At 36.8% G+C, this 25,404-nt stretch overlaps 1 protein-coding gene across 1 annotated transcript; it reads left to right on the top strand.

Moving 5' to 3' along the window:
* The first annotated feature begins 277 nt into the window (after positions 1 to 277).
* Positions 278 to 25,277, top strand: LOC112052352 (uncharacterized). Its single transcript, XM_052886319.1, has 12 exons — positions 278 to 284; positions 544 to 760; positions 4,638 to 4,919; positions 9,057 to 9,930; positions 12,755 to 12,977; positions 14,156 to 14,372; positions 15,791 to 16,042; positions 17,367 to 17,443; positions 21,578 to 22,362; positions 22,970 to 23,192; positions 24,071 to 24,287; positions 24,974 to 25,277. The coding sequence occupies exons 1-12, from the start codon at positions 278 to 280 to the stop codon at positions 25,275 to 25,277; spliced, it is 3,678 nt and encodes a 1,225-aa protein (XP_052742279.1).
* The last annotated feature ends 127 nt before the right edge of the window (positions 25,278 to 25,404 follow it).

Raw genomic sequence — 25,404 nt, 5'->3', positions numbered from 1 at the left:
ACCATGAACTAGATCAAAGGCAACCTAATAAAGTTAAATTAAGCATAAAATAAGCTTTCATTTGACATAGTAGACGATTAAATAACTGATGAGGGTATATATAAATAACATGATTCAACAGTTTATATCTGGCAACACAGTTGCAGTGTAATAGAAGGCATATTCTTTTAACGGTATATTCTTTTAACGGAGGTATATTCTTTTATTAAATAATTTATAATAAAAATTATTAACTTAATATTGTTTGGTCGCAATTTTACTAGCCAACCTATTTGCAATGTGTTGTAAATATTTGCCATAGTTTATTTCTTATCTCAAATATATAACAGATGAGTGTAAATATTTCTTATGCTGAATCTTGTACTATAAGTAGTACAAGATGTCGTGTAGAAACCGAGAGGAGTGTGGATTTCATCCTTCTCCTAACAAGTCAGCCCCCTTCCATCTTAGATTGCATCATCACTTGCCATCAGGTGGTAAGATTGTAGTCAAGGGCTAACTCGTAGAAAATAAAAAAACTTATTATCCAATGGCATTTTCTAGGTCATCCAAAGGTTTTAGCAATATTCTGCCACTGTGGCCTGCTGAGTCTAACAGAAGCGATCCACCACGGAGTGCCAGTGATTGGGATGCCAGTGTTTGGTGATCAGCCAAGAAACGCTGCTGCCATTGAAGAAACCGGTCTGGGAGTTCAAATACAAGTGGATGAACTGACTAAAGAAACTTTATTGGAAAAATTTGAAACTGTCTTAAATATACAGTGAGTTGGTTCATTTCATTAGTTTTAGCTATATGTGATCGATTTTACGAATTGCCAATTGCATGAAAAATACGAAATGATATTTGTGTCAGTTGAATTCATCCAGTAGTTTTGGAGTGATATATTTTAAAAAAATGCTTGTTTTTAAATTTTTACTGTTTTTTTCTACAGATTATCTTATCATCTGTAAGTCTGCCAATCCGCATTGGCTCAGTGTGACCTAACCTCTCTCATTCTGAAAGGAAACTCGAGCTCAGTATTGAGCCGTATATGGGTTGAAACGAAAAAGATATTCCTAATAATACAAGCATCAAAACAGATACAAAGCATTTGCGTAGGGTATAAAAAATAATGGACCACCAAACCTCCTGGCAACATGCAGAATCGTAATTTGCTTGTTTTTTTGAGTTCGACACTGTAAACAGAATGCGGTCATCGGATTATTCACACTCAGTACTCCACAGTGCCTGGTCTATTATATTGTCATTTCATCTGTGCATTTCTCAGTTTAGTTTTACATACGGACGTTTTGACGTTCGCAACATTATGTATAGTAACAGTTACATATAGTAACAGTTATGCAGTAGTGCCGCTAGATGACGCTGTTCTAAGGAATTGAAACAGCGCTATCTAGTGGCACTACTGTACAACTGTTTTAATTCCATATAAATTCGCGTTTACGTTAACGCGATAGTAATAGTATGAAAATATTGAAAGCTCCCACTACGCACACTGATCAGTTGCGAACGTCAAAACGTCCGTATGTAAAACTAAACTGAGAAATGCACAGATCAACTGACAATATAATAGTTCAGGCGTTGTGAGGTACTAAGTACACAGTTCTCAGTTTAGCCTACATACGGACGTTTTCACGTTCACAACTGATCAGTTAAATCTAGCTGTTAAGCTGCATTGTTGGTCTAATGGCCTTTTAGCTTCATATCACAAGGTTCAAATCGTGGGTCAGTGAAATACTGAACTTTCTTTCTTCTAAGAAAATTTGGACCCACCTACATTAGAGTAGCGTTATAGATCTTAACTTCTCAGCTCCATATTCCCTGTACTTTGAGGAGGAAGGCCTGGCTGTTAGGATGATTTTGGTAGTTAATCAGTTTTTATGCCCCACAGAATAAAGAATATCCAGAATGAATATTTTCAAGCAGCGTGGTGAAACCCATTAAAAAACCCAAACGTCACGCGTCTCGTGACATCTGCATATACAAACTTTTTTCATAATTTGTATTTAAAAATTTAACACTTACAACAATTACGTAAGTTAATATAATAATCAATAATTACCAATAAAAAAATACTCCATCCTATTTTTTTTAGTTTCTGTGAATGGCATCAGTTTTTAACCGACTTCCAAAAAGGAGGAGGTTCTACGTTCGGCTTTTTTTTTTTTTTTTTTTTTTTTTTTTTTTTTATGTATGTCCAGCGATAATTCCGTCATTTGTGGACCGATTTTGAAAATTCTTTTTTTGTTGTGAAGGGTTTGATTCCAGGGTGGTCCCATTTTTTTCATGTCAGGATCTGATGATGGCATCCTGGAGAAATCGAGGGGAACTTTTGAAAATCGTAGAGACGGCTAGTGCGTTTGTTAGTGTTTCCATAAGGTATTTTAAACCACTACAATTTTATGAAGGTCTGGAGTTGGTCTGATGATGGAGCCGATACACAGACGATGGAACTCGTCAACGATTTACAGCAGGTACCTTTTGTTTGGGCTTAATTTATTTTTATTGATGAGAACTTTCCACCTAGATACGTTGTGACTGTATTAAGGGTCTGATGATGAAGACGAAGGACAGTGAAGAGAACTCCTCGACGGTTCACAGTAGCTACCTTGTGTTTGGACTTGATAAATTTGTATTGATGAGAACTTTCCACCTAGATGGGTTGTGACTGTATTAAGGGTCTGATGATGAAGACGAAGGACAGTGAAGAGAACTCCTCGACGGTTCACAGTAGCTACCTTGTGTTTGGACTTGATAAATTTGTATTGATGAGAACTTTCCACCTAGATGGGTTGTGACTGTATTAGGGGTCTGGTGAGGAAAACGAAGGATAGTTAAGGGAACTCCTCGACGGTTCACAGTAGCTACCTTGTGTTTTGACTTGATAATTTTGTATTGATGAGAACTTTCCACCTGGATAGGTTATGACTGTATTAGAGGTCTGGTGATGAAGATGAAGGAGAGTTAAGGGAACTCCTCGACGGTTCACAGTAGCTACCTTGTGTTTGGACTTGATAAATTTTATATTGATGAGAACTTTCCACCCATATGGATTGTGACTGCATAGGGGGTCTGGTGATGAAGACGGAGGACAGTCAGTTCACACTCAGTAGGTGTGCTAACACTAAAAATTAAAAAATAAAAATTTTAATAAAAAAAATTCAACCGACTTCCAACTCAAAAATTAACCTAAACTAAAATGCAAAAAATAACATCTTACCTATGTGCTACCTTCTGATCAGTTTGAAGGCGGTGCCAATCCAGTGTCATGTTTTAATTAAAGCTGTTTCTGAAAGAACCACAGAAATTGTGTAATTTAAACGGCTTGAATTAAAACGGCATCAGTTTTTAAAATATTTAAAAACTTGTATTTTTCTTGAATAATATTGAAAATTACTGATGCGACGCTTCGTGTCGTACTGGCTCGAGAATGTATTCGTTTTTCAATTTTGTATTTTGAACTACGACACCGTCGTGTTCTGTACGCTCTATCTGCCTATTATTCTTTAATCTGTGATATGCCCATAATGTTTTATTTCCTCCCACCAAGGGTTATCGCACAAATTATCGTTTGACTACTAACTCAATGGTGTTAATGCAGCCATGACTACATCGCAGTAACTTGTTGAAGGTCGAACTATCTATCTATAGGTACTAATATTATAAAGAGGTAAAGTGATGTTGTAGAGAGCCGTGATAGCCCAGTGGATATGACCTCTGCCTCCGATTCCGGAGGGTGTGGGTTCGAATACGGTCCGGGGCATGCACCTCCAACTTTTCAGTTTAAGAATTTATATATCATTGTCTCAAACGGTGAAGGAAAACATCGTGAGGAAACCTGCATACCAGAGAATTTTCCTAATTCTCTGCGTGTGTGGAGTCTGCCAATCCGCATTGGGCCAGCGTGGTGGACTATTGGCCTAAATCCTCTCATTCTGAGAGGAGACTCGAGCTCAGCAGTGAGCCGAATATGGGTTGCTAATATTATTATTATTATTAAAGTGATGTTGTAGGGGGTAATCTTTGGATCTAATGAACTGATTTGAAAATTCTTTTACCACTAGGAAGCCATGTTATTTAGAGTCATAGGCTATATTAAGGCCATATTAGGCCCCGTATTTTCACGGGATCAGGAACTACGCGGGTGATTGCGGGGCTTCTGCTAGAAGGTACCTAATGAAATTCCCATGTTGTCCTTTAGTAGACCTTTAAAATTTGCTTATCATTTTACTTCGTCCTCTTGAAAAATCCGTTTTTAGCACACGTCTATACTAACTATTAACTATACCTTCTTTCGTTTTAAACCATGTAACTAACTGACTTCAAAAAAAAGGAGGAGGTTCTCAATTCGACGCGTATGCTATTTTTGTTTCTATGTTTGTTACCGCATAACTTCTGCATTTCTTTAAAAAATCTTTTTTTGTTTGAAAGAGTATAACTTCCATTTAATTTTGTGTTAAAATTAAAATAATGAAAGCGCCACAGTATGAAAATTAAATGCTAGGACACACTAAAAACAGACAAATGAAATCTTTATAAAAAAATGGACATAACTGAAAAATTGGAGGTGCATGCCCCTGACCGGATTTGAACCTACACCCTCCGGAATATTATTTATAGTATTAACGATGTGTTTTAAGGTTTAGAAACAAAGTGAAATGGATATCAAAGATGTGGAAGGATCGACCGGTGTCGCCAATGGATACAGCAGTCTACTGGGTGGAGTATACCGCTCGGTACACCAATGTTACCTTCAGAACCACAGCAGCTGATGCACCATTGTACCAAATATATAACGTGGACATTCTGTTTGTTTTGCTTACAGTACTCGCTATATTTTTCTTTACAACGAAATATGTTTTAAAGTTTTGTTTGTACAAACGGAAAAATTGGTCGCGGAAGGATTGTAAAGTGAAGAAGCCGTAGTTTTGATAATTGAACAAAGTGTAATGATATGTCTATGATTGTTTTTCTTACCATTAAAAATTATAATAAAAATATATATTTTTTTCAGTTAATTAATACCACGTAAGGGTTTATCACGCCGACTGTGGCATTTCTTTGTAAGTAACTAATAGTTACATGATTACGTCCCTATGTCGTTCTAGGTACGAATGTAAAACTCTGAGATGTAAATTAGATGCAAACAATATAGATAGCACATAGCCACCGATTTTAAAGCGACTTTCAATTAAAGACAGAGAAGGTCATTAAACAATATATATGTTAACAACATATAATATATACTGTTTATCCCGGAAAAATCCATGGTTCCCACGGGATTTGTGAAAAACTGAATTTCACACAGGCGTCGGCTTGTAGAAAATAAAAAAAAAGTTTAAAATCGATCGAGTTTATAATCGTCTACGTATTCATATAAAAAGGGGTCTAAAAAGAACGAAACAAGAAAATAATTCCGATACCTTGATGCCCGATGTGATTATGCCAGGAATTATACCTATATGGTACTAATATACCATACCACCAATACCATATAATATTATGAATACCACCTACCAACGTTAAATAGATAACGAAGATTCCATTTAGATTCCAGACAGATAACCAAGTGACACCTATGTCACCCAGGCCATCTTTTGACACCTTATTCATTAAAATCAGTTTATTTGTTTAGACGCTACCGTGGAACATGCAAACATACATACATAGACTGCCAATATCATTACCCTTCCTTTTAGCTTCGCCGTAGTCGCGTAATTATGAATCCAATGCATATTTAAATTACAAATTAGCAAAATATATATATTACATAATGTATGTTTTATTTATGTTACAGCATATCAGTATTGATAAGATATACGAGTAGGTTCTGTTACGTATTTATTAAGATTAAACGCGTTATCGAACATTATATTATATGCAATATATATGTCGAGAGCGTGTTCACCCAGAGTTCAAGATGGCAATGTATGTTTTTAGAAAAAAAATGTCCCTAACAAGCCGTTCGAATATTTTCCATACTTGATTCCTTCCGTCCCTACCCTACCGCTACCCGACCCCTACTTTACCGTACCCCTAACCTAACCCTACCTCTACCCTACCCTACAAATGCTCCTCCATTTTAGGGAAGTGGAGGGTGATAAAGAGACAAAAGGTAGCCTATGCCACTCTCCATCCTTTCAACTATCTCCACTTGAAAAATCACGTCAATTCGTCGCTTTTGCCGAGAAAGACGGACAAACAAATAGACAGACCAACTGATACATTCACATTTATAATATTAGTATGGATGATACTCACAAATAAGGTAGCTTTCTAGTACTTCAAGAGTTTTCAAAATCAGTTAAGTAGATCCATAGATTACCCCCTACAAAACCACAAACTTTACCTTTTAAAATATTTGTATAAATATTATAGATTATTATTAGTATATATAGTCTGCCAATCCGCATTGGGCCAGCGTGGTGGACTATTGGCCTAACCCCTCTCATTCTGAGAGGAGACTCGAGCTCAGCAGTAAGCCGAATATGGATTAATAATGATGATTATTAGTATAGATTTTTATAGATAATTATGTTTTACTGGTTTAATTGACGATAGGTTGTAAATGTTTTTCACCTTCGAGTTTCCATGAGTCAAGCGCTAGTCCAAGAAGTAATTATTTTTATTGGTTTGATTTCCATTTTCCATTGCACGGTCTCATTCACTTGAACGATTTTGAAACTGTGTCTACGCGTTGAATTATTCAAAAACCAATGTAGTTTTCGTATTCATTTACTGTACTCACATAAACAGTGGCGTGCGGATCATAGATGCAAAAATGCACTGCCTACCCTAAGTGCTCAACACAAAGCTATGTTGGACAAGGAACTTTTTAATCTCCTACTAATAGTGCATACCCTAGTAAAAACCTTATGCACGCAGTGCAGTGGGCATATGAAAAATATTGTGACTAAAAACGAGAAAGTATTATAAAGTACCTACTTACAGACGCACCGCGATTTCACCTGCGTAGTTACTGTTCCTGTGACATTCACAAATAACATGGCTTTCTATTGGTAAAAACAATTTCAAAATCAGTTCCGTTTCAGAGATTACTCCTATGACTCACAAACCTTTAACTCTTTATAAATCTATACTCATAATAAAACTGTATTTGTGTTATGTATTTCCATCGAAGATATATGGAAAATTTTATTCGGAGGGCATTATATAACCGATACAGAAACCTTAGGATGAAAATCCGCACCCATTTCGGTTTCTACACGATATCATACCGGAACGCTAAATCGCTTGGCGGTACGTCTTCGCCGATATGGTAAATAGCCACGTCCGAAGCCTCCCACCAGCCAGACCTAGACCAATTAAGAAAAACTTCAATCGGCCTAGCGGGGGATCGAACCCAGGACCTCCGTCTTGTAAATTTACCGCGCATACCACTGCGCCACGGAGGCCGTTAATATATTATTCATATTCGTTATCAACCCATATTAGGCTCACTGCTGAGCTCGAGTTTCCTCTCAGAATGAGAGGGGTTAGGCCAATAGTCCACCACGCTGGCCCAATGATTGGCAGACTTCACACACGCAGAGAATTAAGATAATTCTCTGGTATGCAGGTTTCCTCACGATGTTTTTTCTTCACCGTTTGAGACACGTGATATTTCATTTCTTAAAATGCACATGATTGAAAAGTTGGAGGTGCATGCCCCGGGCCGGATTCGAACCCACACCCTCCGGAATCGGAGGCAGAGATCATATCCACTGAGCTATCACGGCTCTCAATATATTATATAAGAATATAATTATGATATTGTGAAACCTAGATGGTGTGGGCACGTAGAAAAGATGAATAAATGACTAACATAAGTAACCAACTGGTTACGAATTCGAAAGAAAAATATCTGATACGATCTGAATCACGCTTGTGAATTTAAACATCAGTATTCCCAAGAGCTACACTATTTTTATAAAACAATACATAATACAATACTTATGTTGGTAACTACAGTACAAAGTAAATGGAATGTTTAACTAAAATAACGCTTCATAACTAGTAATTTATTGTAGTCTTTATGTTTATAGATAAAAATATATTATATAAAACAAAGACGGGTTTGTTACAACACTTATAACTCAAGATCTGCTAGACCAGTTTACATGGTTTTTGATTCGTTGTATTTGTCTCCGCCCCGAATAGCAGAATACATCTAGAAAACAGTGAAAACTAGAGTTTTTTTAGGGTACGGGTAGGTTATGGGTAGGTTAGGGATAGGGTAGAGGTAGGGTACAGGTAAAGGTAGGGTAGGGAAGAAGTACACAAAAGTCAAAGCGAAACGTGACCGGGTCCGCTAGTATATTACAAAGCTGAAGGCTTGCACGTTTTGTTAAACGCGCTAATCTTTCAGGTATCTAGTCCATTAAATATTTTTGTGTCCATTTATTGAAGAATGCTACATCACGCTACGATCAATTGTTAGCGAAGCATCAATGAAAATTCCGGCAAAAACAGCAAAAAATGTTTTAGTGAGTAGGTACTGCGTAAACGAATTATTTAAAGTTACGCACATATTTTGTGTATTGGAATTTATCCTCTCTAAATGTCCTAAAGTATGTGACAAGTTATGTTTATCTCTCAAAATTAACTCATCATTAACAACCCATATTCTGCTCACTGTTAAGCACAAATCTCCTTTCAGAATGAGAGGGGTTAGGCCAATAGTCCACCACGCTGGCCCAATGCGGATTAGCAGACTTCACACTCGTAGAGAATTAAGAAAAATTTTAGGTTTGCAGGGTTCCTCACGATGTTTTTCCTTCGCCGTTTTAAATACGTGATATTTAATTTCTTGCACATAACTGAAGAGTTAGACGAGCCAGACCGGATTCGAACCTACGCCATTCGAATCGAAGGCAGAGTTCATATCCACTGGGCTATAACCTTTTTTAAGATAATCATAGATTTCCACGAGGCAGAGTCGTGGACGTACACTACTAGGTATGCAATAAGAATCAACATGATTTATTTTTATCTTAAGTACAATCATATATTATCATACATTATATTTAGTGCGAAATATAATAATCTCACAATATTATTTCCATACATCAGTCTTTATCGCGCTGTTGGTTCGATAATACGTGGTCTAGAATGACTTTCAAATTTATTATCATAGTTAGTTTACTTTTCTTATGTACACAATTCAAGGAAGTGCAATCATTAAACATACTCGGCGTATTTCCTTATGAAGGGAAAAGTCACTTTTTCGTGTTCCAAACTTATCTTGAAGAGTTAGCTCGTAGGGGCCACAATGTGACTGTTATATCATATTTCCCGAGAAAACAACCCATGGAGAACTATCATGACATCAGCTTAGCAGACAAATCGACGATCCTCGAAGATGTTTTTGAAATAGAAAGATCGTATTGGACTATCATTAAGATAAGTTTGTTCCTCGTCAACTCTGGCACAGATAATTGCAGGACGTTGATAGAAGATGAAAACGTTCAAGATCTTTGGAAGAGAAAAGCTAAATTTGATGTTGCGGTGATCGAGCATTTCAACAGTGATTGTCCTCTGGGATTAGCCTACAAATTGGATGCCCCAGTTGTTGCTTTAACGTCGCATTTGCTATTACCTTGGCATTACAAAAGGTTCGGCATTCCGAACAATCCGTCGTTTGTACCTTTCCTGTTTCTAGAGGGTGGAACTAAACCTACGTTATATCAACGGGTTGAAAGAACCCTGTTTGATATATATTTCAATACGTTATACAAGTTTATGAGTCAAGGGAGAGATCAGCAAATTTTAGCTCAATATTTAGACGACGTTCCGCCCTTAGAACAGTTGGCTAAAGAAATAAAGTTTATACTAACTTATACAAACTTTATGCTGTTTGGATCGTATTTGTATCCCGCTAATGTGATTGAGGTCAATGGATATCATGTTGCGAAACCGAAGCCCTTACCTGAGGTGAGAACCAATTTTGATTTATTTAATACTAGCGGATGTCCGCAACTTAGTCTACTACTACTGGAATATCTTTCAGTTAAAGTTCAGTTGAAGTCGTATCAGCCGTTACAGAGATTAGCCTGGACATATAGACAGACAGACATACATACAGACAGACAGATAGTCAGGCAGACAGAATAATAGACATACATACAGATAAAAATTAAAAGAAAAGATTAATTGTGTGTAAGTATAAGTACTTAAGGACAATGATGTTAAATACTGCTAGATGTGTTACTAGGTCATGAAAAATTAGGTGCTCAAAAGAGGAAATTTCCACATCTCAATGTTAGTTGTGGTCAACAACGAACGGTAATTAAACAGATAATACCAAAATATTGTCTACAATGTCGAGTTGTGTGTTGAACTGTTCAGGAAGGTGTGTAAAAACTATGGAATTAAATGGAATTAAAGACAAAATTATGCATGTGTGCGCTCAGTTTTGTAGCATATAATCAGGACATAATTACGCTTAAGCTATTTGCTATCCCGGAAAAAAATCATAGTTCCTGGCTGATAAACTAATATTCACACGAGCGGAGTCGCGGGCATCTGCTGGTCAAAATATAACTTTTTTAAACGGCCTCCGTGGCGCAGTGGTATGCGCGGTGTATTTATAAGACGGAGGTCCGGGATTCGATCCCCGGCTGGGCCGATTAAGGTTTTTTTAATTGACCTAGGTCTGCCTGATGGGAGGCTTCGGCCGTGGCTACCGGCAAAGACGTAACGTATTTAGCGCTCCTGTACAATGTCGTGTAGAAACCAAAAGGGATGTGGCTTGTCATCCTACTTGTAACAAATTAGCCCGCTTGCATCTTAGATTGCATCCACTTCATCACTTACCATCAGAGATGAGATTGTAGTCAAGGACTACCTTGTAATGAATGAATTTATTTTTTAGAAGGCTGTCAAAGGTAATGACTCAATAATTTTTAAGACAGAACTATAAAACAGATTTATGTAATGTGATAATCTACATCATTATATGAAGCACCCTCTTTATGGCCTATTGTATTGGTTTTATAATAAGCTAGCCGTCGCCCGCAGTTCCTGTAACCGTGAGAATACGGGGATAAAATATAGCCTAGTGCAAATAATATTTATTTCTAGTGGTAAAAGAATTTTCAAAATCGGTTCAGTAGTTCCAGATTCCTTACAATATTACAACCTTAACCTCTTTATAATGTCAATGTAGAATATCTATGACCCACGATTTCACTCGCGTAGATCTCGTTGCAGTTCGAATACTGTCGTTAGTCGCATGCTAGGTTTTTTATTTCTCTTCTATCTTTCACGAGATAGTGTCGTTGGTCGCATGCTTTGTTCCTTATTTCTCTCACTAGATAATGTCGTTGGTCTCACGCTATTCAGATAATATAAAATCCTAAACTGATCCGTGCTGGGAATTGAACTCAGGACCTCTATCTTGAGATCCACAACACTAGCATCTGCGTCAGGGAGGTCGTCATGCACGTTCATCGATGATGATACACAGTAGGTAAATTGCGTGTAAACTATCTATCTATCCTCAACAAGTTTGATATTCATTAGCATAGATCGTAGTAGTATTATATCTATGTTCATTAGTATAAATAGTCTCTGTACTGAAGTAGTTGTTACTCGTAAACTATATATTACTGTATGACATACAGTGTGCAGTATTATTTACTACCAATTGCTCGGTAATTATTCTCACTTAACACCGGACCCTAGTTGCTAGTAGTTAGAAGCTCTGGTCGTGTAGAATAAAATTTATTATACTCTGAAGGTGCTGGAATGGCGAATCCGCACTAAAAAGTGCAGTGGTCGATCCCGCTCCAGGTGGACTGACAACATCAAGCGAGTCGCAGGGATTCGCTAGATGCAGACGGCTCAGGATCATGATGTTTGGAAGTCCCTACAAAAGGCCTATGTCCTGCAGTGGACGTCCACCGTCTGATATGATGATGACGATGATGATACTCTTCCCATATGTAGGCCTAAGTTGCGAGCCATAATCTCGTGAAGAGAAAAAGGCAGTCGACCAATAGCGGGTGTATAAAGTAATCGAGCAATGCAATCTACCTGTTATAATACGGTGCCGAAACGTATAGACACTGACAGCGAGGCTAGTCACGAACTCCAAGTCGCTCAGCATGCTATGGAGAGAGCTATACTTGAAATCTCTTTGAAGGTTAAAATCCGAAAAGTAGTGATTCGCCAAAGATCGAAAGTAACCGACATAGCTTTCAGGGTTAGTAAGTACATTGAAATGGCAGTGGGTTGGTCATGTCTGTCGGACGACCGATAGTCGTTAGGTTCTTTAGTGGAGACCGCGTCTCGGTAAGCGAAGTATGAGGCGCAAGATTGGATGCAAAAGCCAAAATTAGAGCAGGCTGGCGCTGCTTAAAAGAGGCCTGTGTCCAGCAGCGTATGCAAAATCTCTGATGATGATGATGATCTCAGACCAATTATAGAAGGACCTGTATCGCACTCATAGTCACGAACAAAATTGTCTGTCATTTTCTGAGGAAAATGAGCTTAGATTTTGTATATATCTTATACTAAATAGAAGTTTTGCCCGTTTTTTACACAACTCAATTACACAAAAAGGTATTTTTACGGAGCTCTTTAACCGACTAACACGATTACAACTATTTAACATCGATTCTACAGATACTTGATCATATACTTTGACAGAAAAGTAACCTCTAGCGAGGCAGGTCCTGTACAATAATTGGTCTAAGATGATGATGGATGATAATGAAATTAAATGATGACTGAAATATTACTATTTAATTTTCAGGAACTAAGGAAGTTTATCGAAGAATCGGAACACGGAGTCATATACGTAAGTTTCGGATCAATGCTGAAGGCCGTTTCAACTCCTAGAGACAAGATAGATGCTATAATAGACGCACTGTCAAAGTTCCCGCAGAGAGTTATTTGGAAGTGGGAGGAGTCATCTTTACCTGGAAACCCGAAGAACATTTACTTATCGAAGTGGCTGCCTCAGAATGATATTTTGGGTAAGCTTTTAATACGTATAATTGAAAAAGACAATTGTAAAAATTAACCTAAACTAAAAAGCAAAAAATATGAAGGCGGTGCCAAGCCAGTGATGTTTTAATTCAAGCCGTTTAAATTCCACAATTTCTGTGGTTCTTTCAGAAACGGCTTTAATTAAAACATGACACTGGATTGGCACCGCCTTCAAACTGATCAGACGGTAGCACATAGGTAAGATGTTATTTTTTAATCAAAAAGAATTTTCAAAATCGGTCCACAAATGACGGAATTATCGCTGGACATACATAAAAGAAAAAAAAAACATACATACAGCCGAACGTAGAACCTCCTCCTTTTTGGAAGTCGGTTAATAAAAATGTAAAATCGTAAAAACACCTTTTTCTGTAGTTAAACTAAGAATCTTAAAGAAGAACTTAAAATGTTCTAGTTTAGTATAATACCAAAACAAAGCTCGTTTTCTTTAGAAAATGACGGACAATTTTGTTCGTGAATTTGGGTCCTTCTAAAAATGGTCCTCCTATAAATTGTCCGAGTAAATACTTAAATACTTAAGTAAATACTTATACGTAAGTAGTAAATACTTATACATAACTATTAAACTTTTTGTGAGCCGTGGTAGCATGTGAATATGAGCTCTGCCTTCGATTTGCAGGGCGTAGGTTCAAATCCGGCCCGTGTTTTCCAAAATTTCCAACTTTTCAATTATTATTTTTAATATTTATTTAATTAGTACCAACATTAGTGTAACATATGGTATATAAGATATATATGCTAATGACCCTTTGGCAGTAGAAGAACTTGTAAGAAAGAAATATGAATAGGTATACCAAAAGAAGTGAGGAATAATACTTAATGCTTAAAAATAAAATTAAAAAACAAATAATTATATTTAGAACATAACCTTAATTAAAATAAATATACATTTACATAGTTACAACAATGTTAGCAATATTTAGTTAGCATTTTAAGAAATTAACTATCACATGTCTCACACGGTGAATCGATAAACATCGTGAGGAAACCTGTATATATCTGAGAATTTTCTTAATTCTTCACGTGTGTGAAGTCTGCCAATCCGCAGTGGGCCAGCGTGGTGGACCCTTACCCTTCTTATTCCGAGACTCGTGCTCAACAGTGACCCGAATATGGATTGTAATTATGAAAATTCTTATTCCAGCTCATCCCAATGTATTAGCTTTTTACTCGCACTGCGGAATGTTGGGGACGACGGAAGCTATTAATTATGGCGTGCCAATGGTAGCGATGCCTATATTTGGAGACCAGCCAGCGAACGCCGCGGCGGTAGAGGAAAGCGGCCTTGGAGTTCAAATTCAAATACCGGATCTAACGTCAGAAAATCTACAGAAGAAACTCAAAACTGTGCTGGATCCTAAGTAAGATTTGTTAATAACGTAGAGCCTGTGATGTTTCTTTATTCTAATTGTGTAAGTGCCGTAGGCTCCTTATGGGACTTCACCGGGGGGTTTGGGCGAGCGTAGAAGCATCGCCTGATGGGGCCCGAAGGCAGAAGCAGAGTAGATGGGCAGATCGACTCTTTAAGGGCGTCTCATCTGAGACTCGCACCTTTTTTTATTCTTCACAAGTTAGCCCTTGATTACAACCTCACCTGATGGCAAGTGATGATGCAATCTAAGATGGAAGCGTTCTAACTTCTTAGGAGGAGGATGAAAATCCACACCCCTTTCGGTTTCTACACGACATCGTACCGGAACGCTAAATCGCTTGGCGGTATGTCTTTGTCGGTGGGGTGGTAACTAGCCACGGTAAAAGCTTCCCACCAGCCAGACCTGGACCAATTAAGAAAACTTCAATCAGCCGAGCTGGGGATCGAACCCAGGACCCCCGTGGGTTGGCTTGGCTTAGAGGGCGTTCGGGAAGGGTGTTTTGGTGTATCAGTCCGGGCGCCCCCAAAATCTTTGTTATTTTATATAAGCTAAAAGTTTAGCCCATGCCCAGTCAATAGTACCTACGGTAGACAACAATGGAATTCGGAGTTTATGGTCTAAGGTGGCAATAGATTAAAAGGTCTCTATCTCGGTCTCGTTGCCAATCCTCCAAGTTTTATACTTGTGCGTACCGTTTTTACGTGGGATAATCCTCATGGATACCTTCTCGCCACGAGGAGGCAAGACTCAAACCCCAGGGTGTTTCAACTCGTCACCTGATGACAGGGCCACGAAAATGATTTTCTTAAGCGACCGCAACCCAGCCAGCAAGTATAAAGCGTGCGTAGGTAGGTACCTTTTTTTTACGTGGGGAAATTCTCATGGATACCTTCTCGCCACGGGGAGGCAAGAAGGTTATGTCGGACTTCAACCGACTAAAACCCCACGGTGTTCCGACTCGCCGCCTGATGACTGAGCCACGGGAACATTTCGTAAACTACCGCAACGTAGGTACTCGTACCTACTTTAACCAAAGCCCTAAATCTTAAAGTTAACTCTCTAACCGTTAGCTAAAGTTATTGAAAGTTAGCTAATGTTAATGATTAATTTTTGTATATTTTTATACGATAGGATATACCTACTTGCGAAAAGGTATTTTTACTCTCTTATCCCCAATCAACCCCCAACCAACCCCCAACTCATTTTAATCGCCAATAAAGAAAATGTGACAAAACATGTTGTTTTGTCGTATTTTCTAAATTGCCAACTATAGAAATTATTAAAATTTACTTTTTTTGACACTAAATCATTAAAACTCCATGAAACCTATGTTTATTTTTCTTTACTTGTGCTTTCTTAAACTCGTGTTTTCAGGTAAACTTAATCTTAGTACTTTATCATTACAGATTCCGAGCCCATGTCAAGACATTATCGAAGGCCTGGCGAGATAGACCCATTTCACCAATGGACAGCGCCATCTATTGGACGGAGTTCGCAGCTCGACATAAAAACTTTACCTTCCGTGCGGCCGCTGCAGATGTCCCACTAAACCAGTATCTATGTCTGGATATCCTAGCCGTTTTAGTGTTAATGATTTTAGGACTTATATTCGTCCTAAAATACGTTTTCTCGAATACTAAGAAATCCAAATTAGATTAGTTTTGTTAGAAATTGATCATTAGTTTCTTATAATATCGAATACTAACCTATATTGTAGTGGCATAGTGTTGTAATTCTATCTGACGGAAAACTCATTTTTCTAATTTGATTCACTTATTATGTAATGAGTTTTGTGTGTGGTAATGTTTTTAATTTTCGGTATGGAACTGTTTAGATATCTAGTAGGAATCCCAAATATAAAATAACAATAGATATTTGTTTCCCATAGGTTGTTATTTTTTCATTTTTTTTTATTCTTTACAAGTTAACCCTTGACTACAATCTCACCTGATAGTAAGTGATGATGCAATTTAAGATGGAAGTGGGCTAACTTGTTAGGAGGAGGATGAAATGATGAAGTCCACACTACTTTCGGTTTTTACACGACATCGTAGCGGAACTCTAAATTGCTTGGCGGTACGTCTTTGTCGGTAGGGTGGTACTTAACCAGCCACGGCCGAAGCCTCCCACCAGCCAGACCTGGACTTATTAAGAAAACCTCAATAGGCATACCACTGCGCCACAGAGGCAGTCAATATTAATTAAATTCCTTATTACACTTCTGAAAAACTAAATGTGGGGAACTATTGATTTCATTTCGTTGATAACGAATTATCACATTCGTTTACAAAATAGATACCTAATCGTACTCGTTTAAACATAGATGTTAAAGGGAAATATACCTACCAAAGTTCAGATTAATCTGATTAATGAGCTAAAAAATAATTAGCTCAAGAAGAGATAGACCTCTATAGGTTTTTTACTTTAACAAAAATTGTTTTATTTTAAGCGAAATTTATTTTTATTTATACATACTGTTTATAACAATCAGTTGATAGATAAATAATATTATACATATATATATTATAGGTATTAGTAGTGAAATGGGAACCCTCTATTTCGTTCGCGATGAAGTCGGCGTAGACTTTCAATACGTGACCAATTTTTAGAGCATAGAATAGGCTAAGCAAAAAATTATCATTATCGATTGATCGATCATATTTCAGCTGATGAATCTTTCTCATAGATAACTTTATTAATTGTGTTTGAGTTTATCGCCAACCAGCCAGACAGACGTGACGGGGAATTTTGTATAGTATTAGTAGATTATTTCAGCCGCGTTCTAACATAACTTTCATTTTATTATAGCTTTCATAATGGCCTACTGGTTTTTTTAGCCCTTTACACTCGAGCTTATACGATCGTGAGTTTTGACTTTGAAAAATTCTACACTGCACACGTAACATCTTTTGCGGACCCAACCGTCGTCGAACGATCGTAAGACTATCTGAGGGCATGCGAAAACACACTTTATTACTATAGCTACATGGTGGAACTTGTCAGTCGTCCGGAAAACACGAATAAGATGACTGTGTTTTTTGACCACGCCGCTCGAACAAGTAAGTATTTAATATTTTCGTAATGCTAACGGTTTACTAATATTTTTAAATGTAGTTTGCTACTTTATTAGTTGTTAAATAATACTACATGTGTTTTTTGTACATTAGTTTATTTATCGGTTCATACTATTCCTCGAAATTTAAACTCGCACGATCGTAGTACCTCGGTTGTATTACGTAAACTTGATAACAAATGTTACCATGTCTTTTAGTTTTATTTATGTGATTTAATGCCTTTAAATGTATGTATTTTTTTACTTTTAGAGCGTTCACTCATGGGCGAAATAGTTCACCTTTTGGCGAACGACAATATTTCTGATTTTGAAGATTCTGAACACAGAATTCGATCCAGATGTCTCGTTTCAACACACTGCAGACGAAGCGTCAGAAGAAGAACAGGATGACAAAGAAATATCACCTTCCTTTTAGCTAACAGAACTAAAACCTCTGTCACCACCATGTGTATTGCCAGTCCTGCCAAATTTAAGAACAACAGTGAGAGAATCGCGTTCTACTGTGCGAGAATCAAGATGTTTGCCTTCTACAGTAGCAGATTGAAATCGCCAGTAAGTAGACGTGGAAGAAGGCCTTCAGGAGGGCGAGGGGCAGCATCAGTTCTAGGTACAAGAAACAAGAAAGCGAATATGGAAGCAAACTGCTTTTATAGAAAAAGCTCACAAGTATTCTACCTTAACAATAAACCCAGTAAGACGACCAATTGAATATTTTCATGGTAAGAGTCCCAGAATTCTACTCGATTGACGAGCAGTTGATCCCCTTTACAGGACGCTGTAAGCTATGGCAGGTTGTAAAAAATAGACCACGACCTGTAGGCCTAAAAAGTTTTATCCTTTCCACAAGTGATGGTGATGCTAGATTTCGAAATTCACATAGGCGCTAAAAGCAGTTTCGGTGATACAAATCTTGGGTCTTGGCCCCTCAGTAATTTTACATTTGATAAAAGGTGTCCCACATGGTTGCTGTATATATCATGATCAATATTTTACTATACCATTCCTTTAATTGAGAAAATGGAAAAGATGGGGTTGCATTCGACAGGAACCATAATGCAGAACAGGATTCCTGGCCGAGCATCAACTAAAATGTTTATTTTGTTTAACTTAAGTCTAAGACTGAAGTAAAAAAGTGTTGATTTTATAATAATAATTATTAAAATAAACAATGTTTATAATTATCAATCATTATTTTATATTTTCTTTGTTATATTGCTATATAATAACAGAGACTCACGATCGTGCGACTTACAATTATTTCCTGTAACTCACGATCGTGAGGGTCTGGTTGCTGCAAACCAGGTGCACCAGGATTTTTTTCAATATTTTTCTCATCATTTTCTACCACCATGGAAGTTAAGGAATAACATTTAAACACAATGTAGAAGAACTTCACCTCTCGGGTGTAAAGGGATAAATAAACGTACTCGTAGTTTGTCTCTGATACTAACCCGTCGTCAGTGCGGTCGGGTATCTCATACCCGGCGATTTGTAAAACACTAAATATTTCTTAACTGTGCGATTCCTGGAATTGAGCTGGCTCGCTAGCTGGAGGGGTTGATTGAGGGAGTATTTTTAAGTAACAGTAGCGTCGGCAGAGGAGTAGACATCACGTAAAAACCTTATATGCATGGAACAAAATTACTTCGAAAAAGCTCACTTAGTTTTTAAAAAATAATTGGAATAGGTCATGTTATGTCGAAGGTTAATTATGTAAAAAAAATGTTCTTAAATTCTATGTACATAGTTGATTTATTTATCCCAAATTTTAGGGATATCAAGTCTTAATTTTTAAATATTGTTGATTTGTACGTAAACATACTTTAATTTGTTTTATATAGAAATATAATACTTGTAAAAATAGAACGGTCTTATTTTATTATGATAAATCATTTCCTTAATTTTAATTCGTATATAGAGTAACAAGTATTCTTCTAAAGTCATTTCAGTTATCAAAATCGACAATCAATTTGGGTGTGTTATACCCTGAGGTTATACCCACCTCATAGCTGGTGTAACAATTTCGTCATTCCCGCCAGGTTAAAGAAATTGTTGATTTTACTTATACAAGCGCTTGGATCGCAGCCAAATGGCGTGAACACGTGTTAGGAAAATGTTCCTCTAATATAACAACACTGAATCTAGTAAACTTATCGTGCATCTAGTTTGTATGTGTGAAACCACCATCCCAAAAATCTTTTAATGCAATAATCATAATTTTTCATCATCAGCCTATTTTAACAGGCCAGACTTTCCTAACTCTAGGAGAGGGGATATGGAGCTTAGGCCCACCACGCTTCTCCAATACGGGCTTAGGGTGCAATAACGTTTTTTTTTAACTCCACTATTGTCAATGCCGGTGTTAATAATTACTGGGCTTAACATGCTCTCCAGGGCACGTAGTATAACACCATTAACTTCCCAATCGAGCTGCGACTTTTCACAGAAATTGTTTAGAAGGAGGAAAAGCTCAGTATTTCATAGCCCAGGTTAGAAATAGGCGAAACCAATTTTCCTACATTTTTATTAGTATATGTATAAACATTGTGAGGAAACCTGCATATTTGAGAATTTTCTTAATTACGTGTGTGAATTCTGCCAATCCGCCCTCTCTTTCTTAGAGGAGACTCGTACTTAATAGTGAACCGAATATGAGTTGTTAATGATGATGAGGATGATTATGATGTAATTACCATTAAAGTTACCATTAACGATTAAGTAGGTATACCTGTATAAGGTATTCACGTACCACAGTTAATTTTTTTTATACTTATACCATTAGATTCTATCACTTCATACTTACATTGTGGATCTACGATCAAGATCTGGGTCAAAAGCGTGACTAATTAGTTATTATACAACGTACATACATATTTTATTACTGTAATGTTTATGAATAATAAACAAACTGCTTGGGATTTTTTACCTTGTTTTGACCAGCGCTTGTCTAGAATCATCTTTGCTTACCACCAGGTAGTCTACGGCGCTGTCTACGGCAGAATACGCTTGCATAGATGGTACTATTCGCTTTTGAATTGGAGATAGGTGTCGTTGTAAGTGGTATGGAAAATGGATGCAGATACGAAAAGCTAAAAAGCTTAAGATTACTGCCATTGCCTGAAAGTTCTATGGTGAAAGACTTTTCAAAACGTGAACTACACTAACTACTTATACTGTCAGAACATTTGTCCAATCAGTTTGCAATATAATATTGCAAATATTTTGCAAAAGATATAACTTTTATAGTTAGGTAGTATTTTTTTTATAACTGACAGATTTAGCTTCATATTTTTTTACAACGCTAAACTATTTATCTTAGTATAAGCTCAAAACATGACTAAACAGAAGAAAATAATTATTCCATCGATAACACGGCAAAAGCACCAGCAAAAATCTTGGTGACTTAGTCTTAACCGCCTATTAACAATAACATAGCATTTACATCGCCTGACTCCTCGCTACGCACAGCCTCTACAATATGCTTAAATAATAAATCAGAATGAGCCGTTATTCAATAGCACAGACAATACAGCTATTTGACTTGAGTTTAATTCATTAAAAGATAAAAGACAATCAGATAAAAGGTTTAAGAAGAAAGATAGACGACAAAAACAAACACCCGATTTTATTTATATAGATAATGCAAATATAGATATTTAGGAAGGCGTTTGAGGCACGGAGGTGAACAATTTTCGGCAACTAACTACTTTAATTGACAGTAAAGCTTTGCGCGGCTAACCGTAAACTCAATATTTTAGGTTTAAAATTTATGACTAATAACAGTCTTTAAATTTTTAAGGATTTTAAGTTTAAGACTCTTTAGGAAACATTAAAAATATGTATATTTATTATATAACGACACTTAGGTATTTTTATTATAATCGCTTAGCAACGCAATAATCCTCGCGACTTAAAATTTAAATAGTAATTTAATGCAGTATATCTAATAGGAAGTTGTTGTTTATCTGTTGTGGTCGTATTCTTTATCTAAAGTACCCAAATAATTTTGTTTTAAAATTATTTCAATTATAATATGTTGTGTCAATTAATGTGTCAATGAAATAAACATATTATGTGATATCAGTGACCATGTTTTTAATAAGAATAGTGTTGTTAATAGTTTTAAGTAGTTGTGTCAATGTGAATTCGTTAAACATTTTGGGAATCTTCCCATCAGCGGTCAAGACCCATTTTTTCGTGTTTGCACCTTACTTAAAGGAGTTAGCAGATCGAGGCCATAATGTTACAGTGATATCTTACTATCCACGTACGGATGACGTACCAAATTATCACGACATAGCCTTAAGCAAGGCACTAGGAGATTTACAACCCAGCCATCCAATCAGTAGTTCGATATTTGTAACATATTTTTTACTAACTTTTGTCCATATGCTCAGTGGACCTCTTACGTGCCAACTTTTACTTGAAGATGAAAATATTCAAAATTTGTTAGAATCTGAATCCAAATACGATGTTGCTATCGTGGAACTGTTCAACAGTGACTGTGCTTTGGCATTAGCTAAGAAATTTGATGCACCAGTAGTTGGAATTACTTCGCATATGCTGCTACCTTGGCATTACAGAAGATTTGGCGTTCCATACAATCCATCGTTCGTTATGTTCGATTTTCTTAAAGGTGGAACGAAACCTACATTCTTCGATCGAATTATAAGAACAGTTTTATATCAGCACATCAATTTTATCCACGAATACATAACTCATTATTTAGAGCAAAATATTATAGAAGAACAACTTGGTGAAGTAACTTCGCTAAGTGAGTTGGCAAAAGATATTAAAGTAGTACTTGTATATCAAAATTTTATTTTAACTGGTTCAACACTTGCACCGCCCAATGTGATAGAAGTTGGAGGCTATCATGTAGCCAAACCAAAGCCTCTACCAGAAGTGAGTATCTATTATTATCAATCAGTATAATCATCATTCATCATCATCATCATCATATCAGCCGATGGACGTCCACTGCAGGACATAGGCCTTTTGTAGGGACTTCCAAACATCACGATACTGAGCCATCTGCATCAAGCGAGTCGCAGGGATTCGCTGGATGCAGATGGCTCAGTAATCATCATTAGCTTATTTGAATAGCCCAATGCTGGCAAGACATTTATCTTTTAAGGAGAGGCCTTTTTCTTAGATCCGTGAGAAATCCCCTCAACGAACGATCACTATTATGATGTTATTACAACTCGTGTAAATTAACTTAGTACCTGGCTCGAATAATTTTTGTTTATGGTTCGACCAAGGTTCGGTGCAAAAAGTTTAAAGTTTCGAGCTTTCTGAGATACGAGCATGGGGGAAAACCAACCAACTTCTCAAGTCCACCTTGTTACTGAGAAGTTCTTGGTAGTACGAATATCCCAATTTCACCGCGATCCAGAACCCAAACTCGGTACCTCATTATAAAGACCACTGGACCTTATAGACAGATACTAATAAGTAAGAAGCTTTAAACAAAAGATGACAAATGCTTTTCATTATTCTTAATTTTAAGGATTTAAGGAAATTCATTGAAGATTCTGAACACGGAGTGATTTATATCAGTTTCGGAACAATATTAAACGGTGCCTCGATGCCAAAAGACAAATTACAGCATATTATAAATGCCCTAGCTGAATTACCTCAACGTGTTATTTGGAGATGGAACAAAAAGTCTCTACCAGGCGATCCGAAAAATGTATTCTTGTCTAAATGGTTGCCGCAAAATGATATTTTAGGTGAGTTTATTTAGAGTTTTATTTAGTTTTAAGTGTATTGTAGAAAATTCAACCTTAAGCTAATGTTCCACGATACGGGAACTATCTCTATCCAGCAATGCCCAAGTGACATAGTAACCAACAAGACAGAAGACAAAAATCAATTAATTTATTATGAAACACGGCTAAAACACACGTGATACAACAAATAAATTAATATTAATAACACTCACGATAGTACAAATTATTAATACTGACAATTAAGATAAAAACTCCGTCAACCAAGTCAGACAATATTACATTACATAGGGGTAAAAATAATATCTACGTTATCAGCTCAGCGCTTTATCAGTCGATAGTCATCCGCTACCTGATTTCATGTATCCAAGTACATTCGACTAGAGTCAACCATTAACGATTACTACGCTGAATCAATCAGTTACATAAAATTAGAGTGTCTGTCTGTAATTTCAAGATAACTGTCTTTAAGTTATACCTTGGTATAACCACGACACCAATTAAATTTGAAATTTTTGTCTGTTGCCAACAGAATCTAACGTAAGAACAGATTCTGATGGGACTTTCACTGGAAGATAGAGGAGGTTATAGAGCAACATATAAGCTCCTTTTTATCTCGGAAAAATCCATGGTTCCCGTGGTATTTGTGAAAAACTAAATTTGTAATGTAGTGGTCATCATCATCATAACAGCCGATGGGCGTCCACTGCAGAACATAGGCCTTTTGTAGAGACTTCCAAACATCACAATACTGAGCCACCTGCATCCAGCGAATACCTGCGACTCGCTTGATGTCGTCAGTCCACCTGGTGGGGGGTCGACCAACACAATATGATGAGATTACAGTCAAATGTAGTAATAAATGATTTATATTTTTATAGCTCATCCTAAAGTGATAGCGTTTTTCTCGCACTGCGGTCTATTGGGAACTACGGAAGCCATGTATCATGGTGTTCCAATAGTAGGTATGCCCATCTACGGGGACCAGAGCTCTAATGCCGCTGCTATTGAAGAAAGTGGCCTCGGAGTTCAAATACCCTTGGATATGTTAACGAAGGAGTATCTATTACAGAAGTTTAAAATTGTCTTGGACCCTGAGTAAGTCATTTTTCTCGATATAAATGAAAAATAGTCAACAGGCTGTAGAGTGGTGGAACGCTGGTAGGTACCACAAAGCTATAAAAAGACATTCTTTAATATCTTCCCTCTGAACTTACTTATATTATAGAGAGGAAAGATTTGATTGTTTGTTTGTATTGAATAAGCTCCGAAACTAATGAACTGATTTTAAAAATTGTTGCACTGTTGAGAAACTACACTATCCCCGGGTGCTAAAGGCTATATCTTATCCCTGTATTCCTACGGGCTTTTTTGTCGCTGTGTTTTTTATCAGACTCCTTCGAAACGGCTGGACCGATTTTTATGAAATATAGAGTGCCTAGTAGGTAGGTCTGAGATTAGGCCAACATTTATTTTTCATACCCCAAATGAGAAAGGTGACCCCTAAATATTATTATTAATTTTATTTTATTGATTTGAAATTCAAAAACATACCAAGGCAAAACAACGTACCGGAGCTATTACTATAGGTATTACATATTTATGAATCGAGAAAATAATTCTTTTTTTTTCTCCATCATATTCGTACCTACTCACATATTTCAATGTCAGAGATACCAAAGTGATAAATGATAAGTGCACATTATGATCACTCAACATTACCGCACATTATCTGAAACGTTAATGAGATACTCAAAACTTTTCTATAATCTACTATTTTTTAGATTTCGGCAAAAAGCAAAGAAACTGTCCGAGGCATGGCACGATAGACCAATAAAAGCAATAGATAGCGCCATCTACTGGACGGAGTTTGCAGCGAAATACAGTAACTTCACCTTCCGATCTCCGGCCGCAGACGTACCTCTTTACCAGTATCTTTGTTTAGATGTTATAATTGTTGTTATAACATTTATTGTAATTAATATTCTGATTGTTAAATATGTGTTATGGTTTGCTGTGAAAGAAATATATGATGCACTCTTAACCGTAACGTGCGGAAAATGTAAAGCGAAAATAAAAGTCAGTTAAATTACTAAGTACCTATTTTTAAATTTAATTTTTTTATAGCAATAGCTCCCCAATTCTTAAATTTAAACAGCTTGAACTTTTATAGGAGTCCTTAGCAGGGCCTCCGCGCTACCATATGTGCTAAGTA

This window comes from Bicyclus anynana, chromosome 16 (assembly GCF_947172395.1).
Source record: "Bicyclus anynana chromosome 16, ilBicAnyn1.1, whole genome shotgun sequence".
Taxonomy (NCBI): Eukaryota; Metazoa; Arthropoda; class Insecta; order Lepidoptera; family Nymphalidae; genus Bicyclus; species Bicyclus anynana.
Note: the sequence above shows the minus strand (reverse complement) of the source record. Positions and strands in the feature narration are given on the sequence as shown.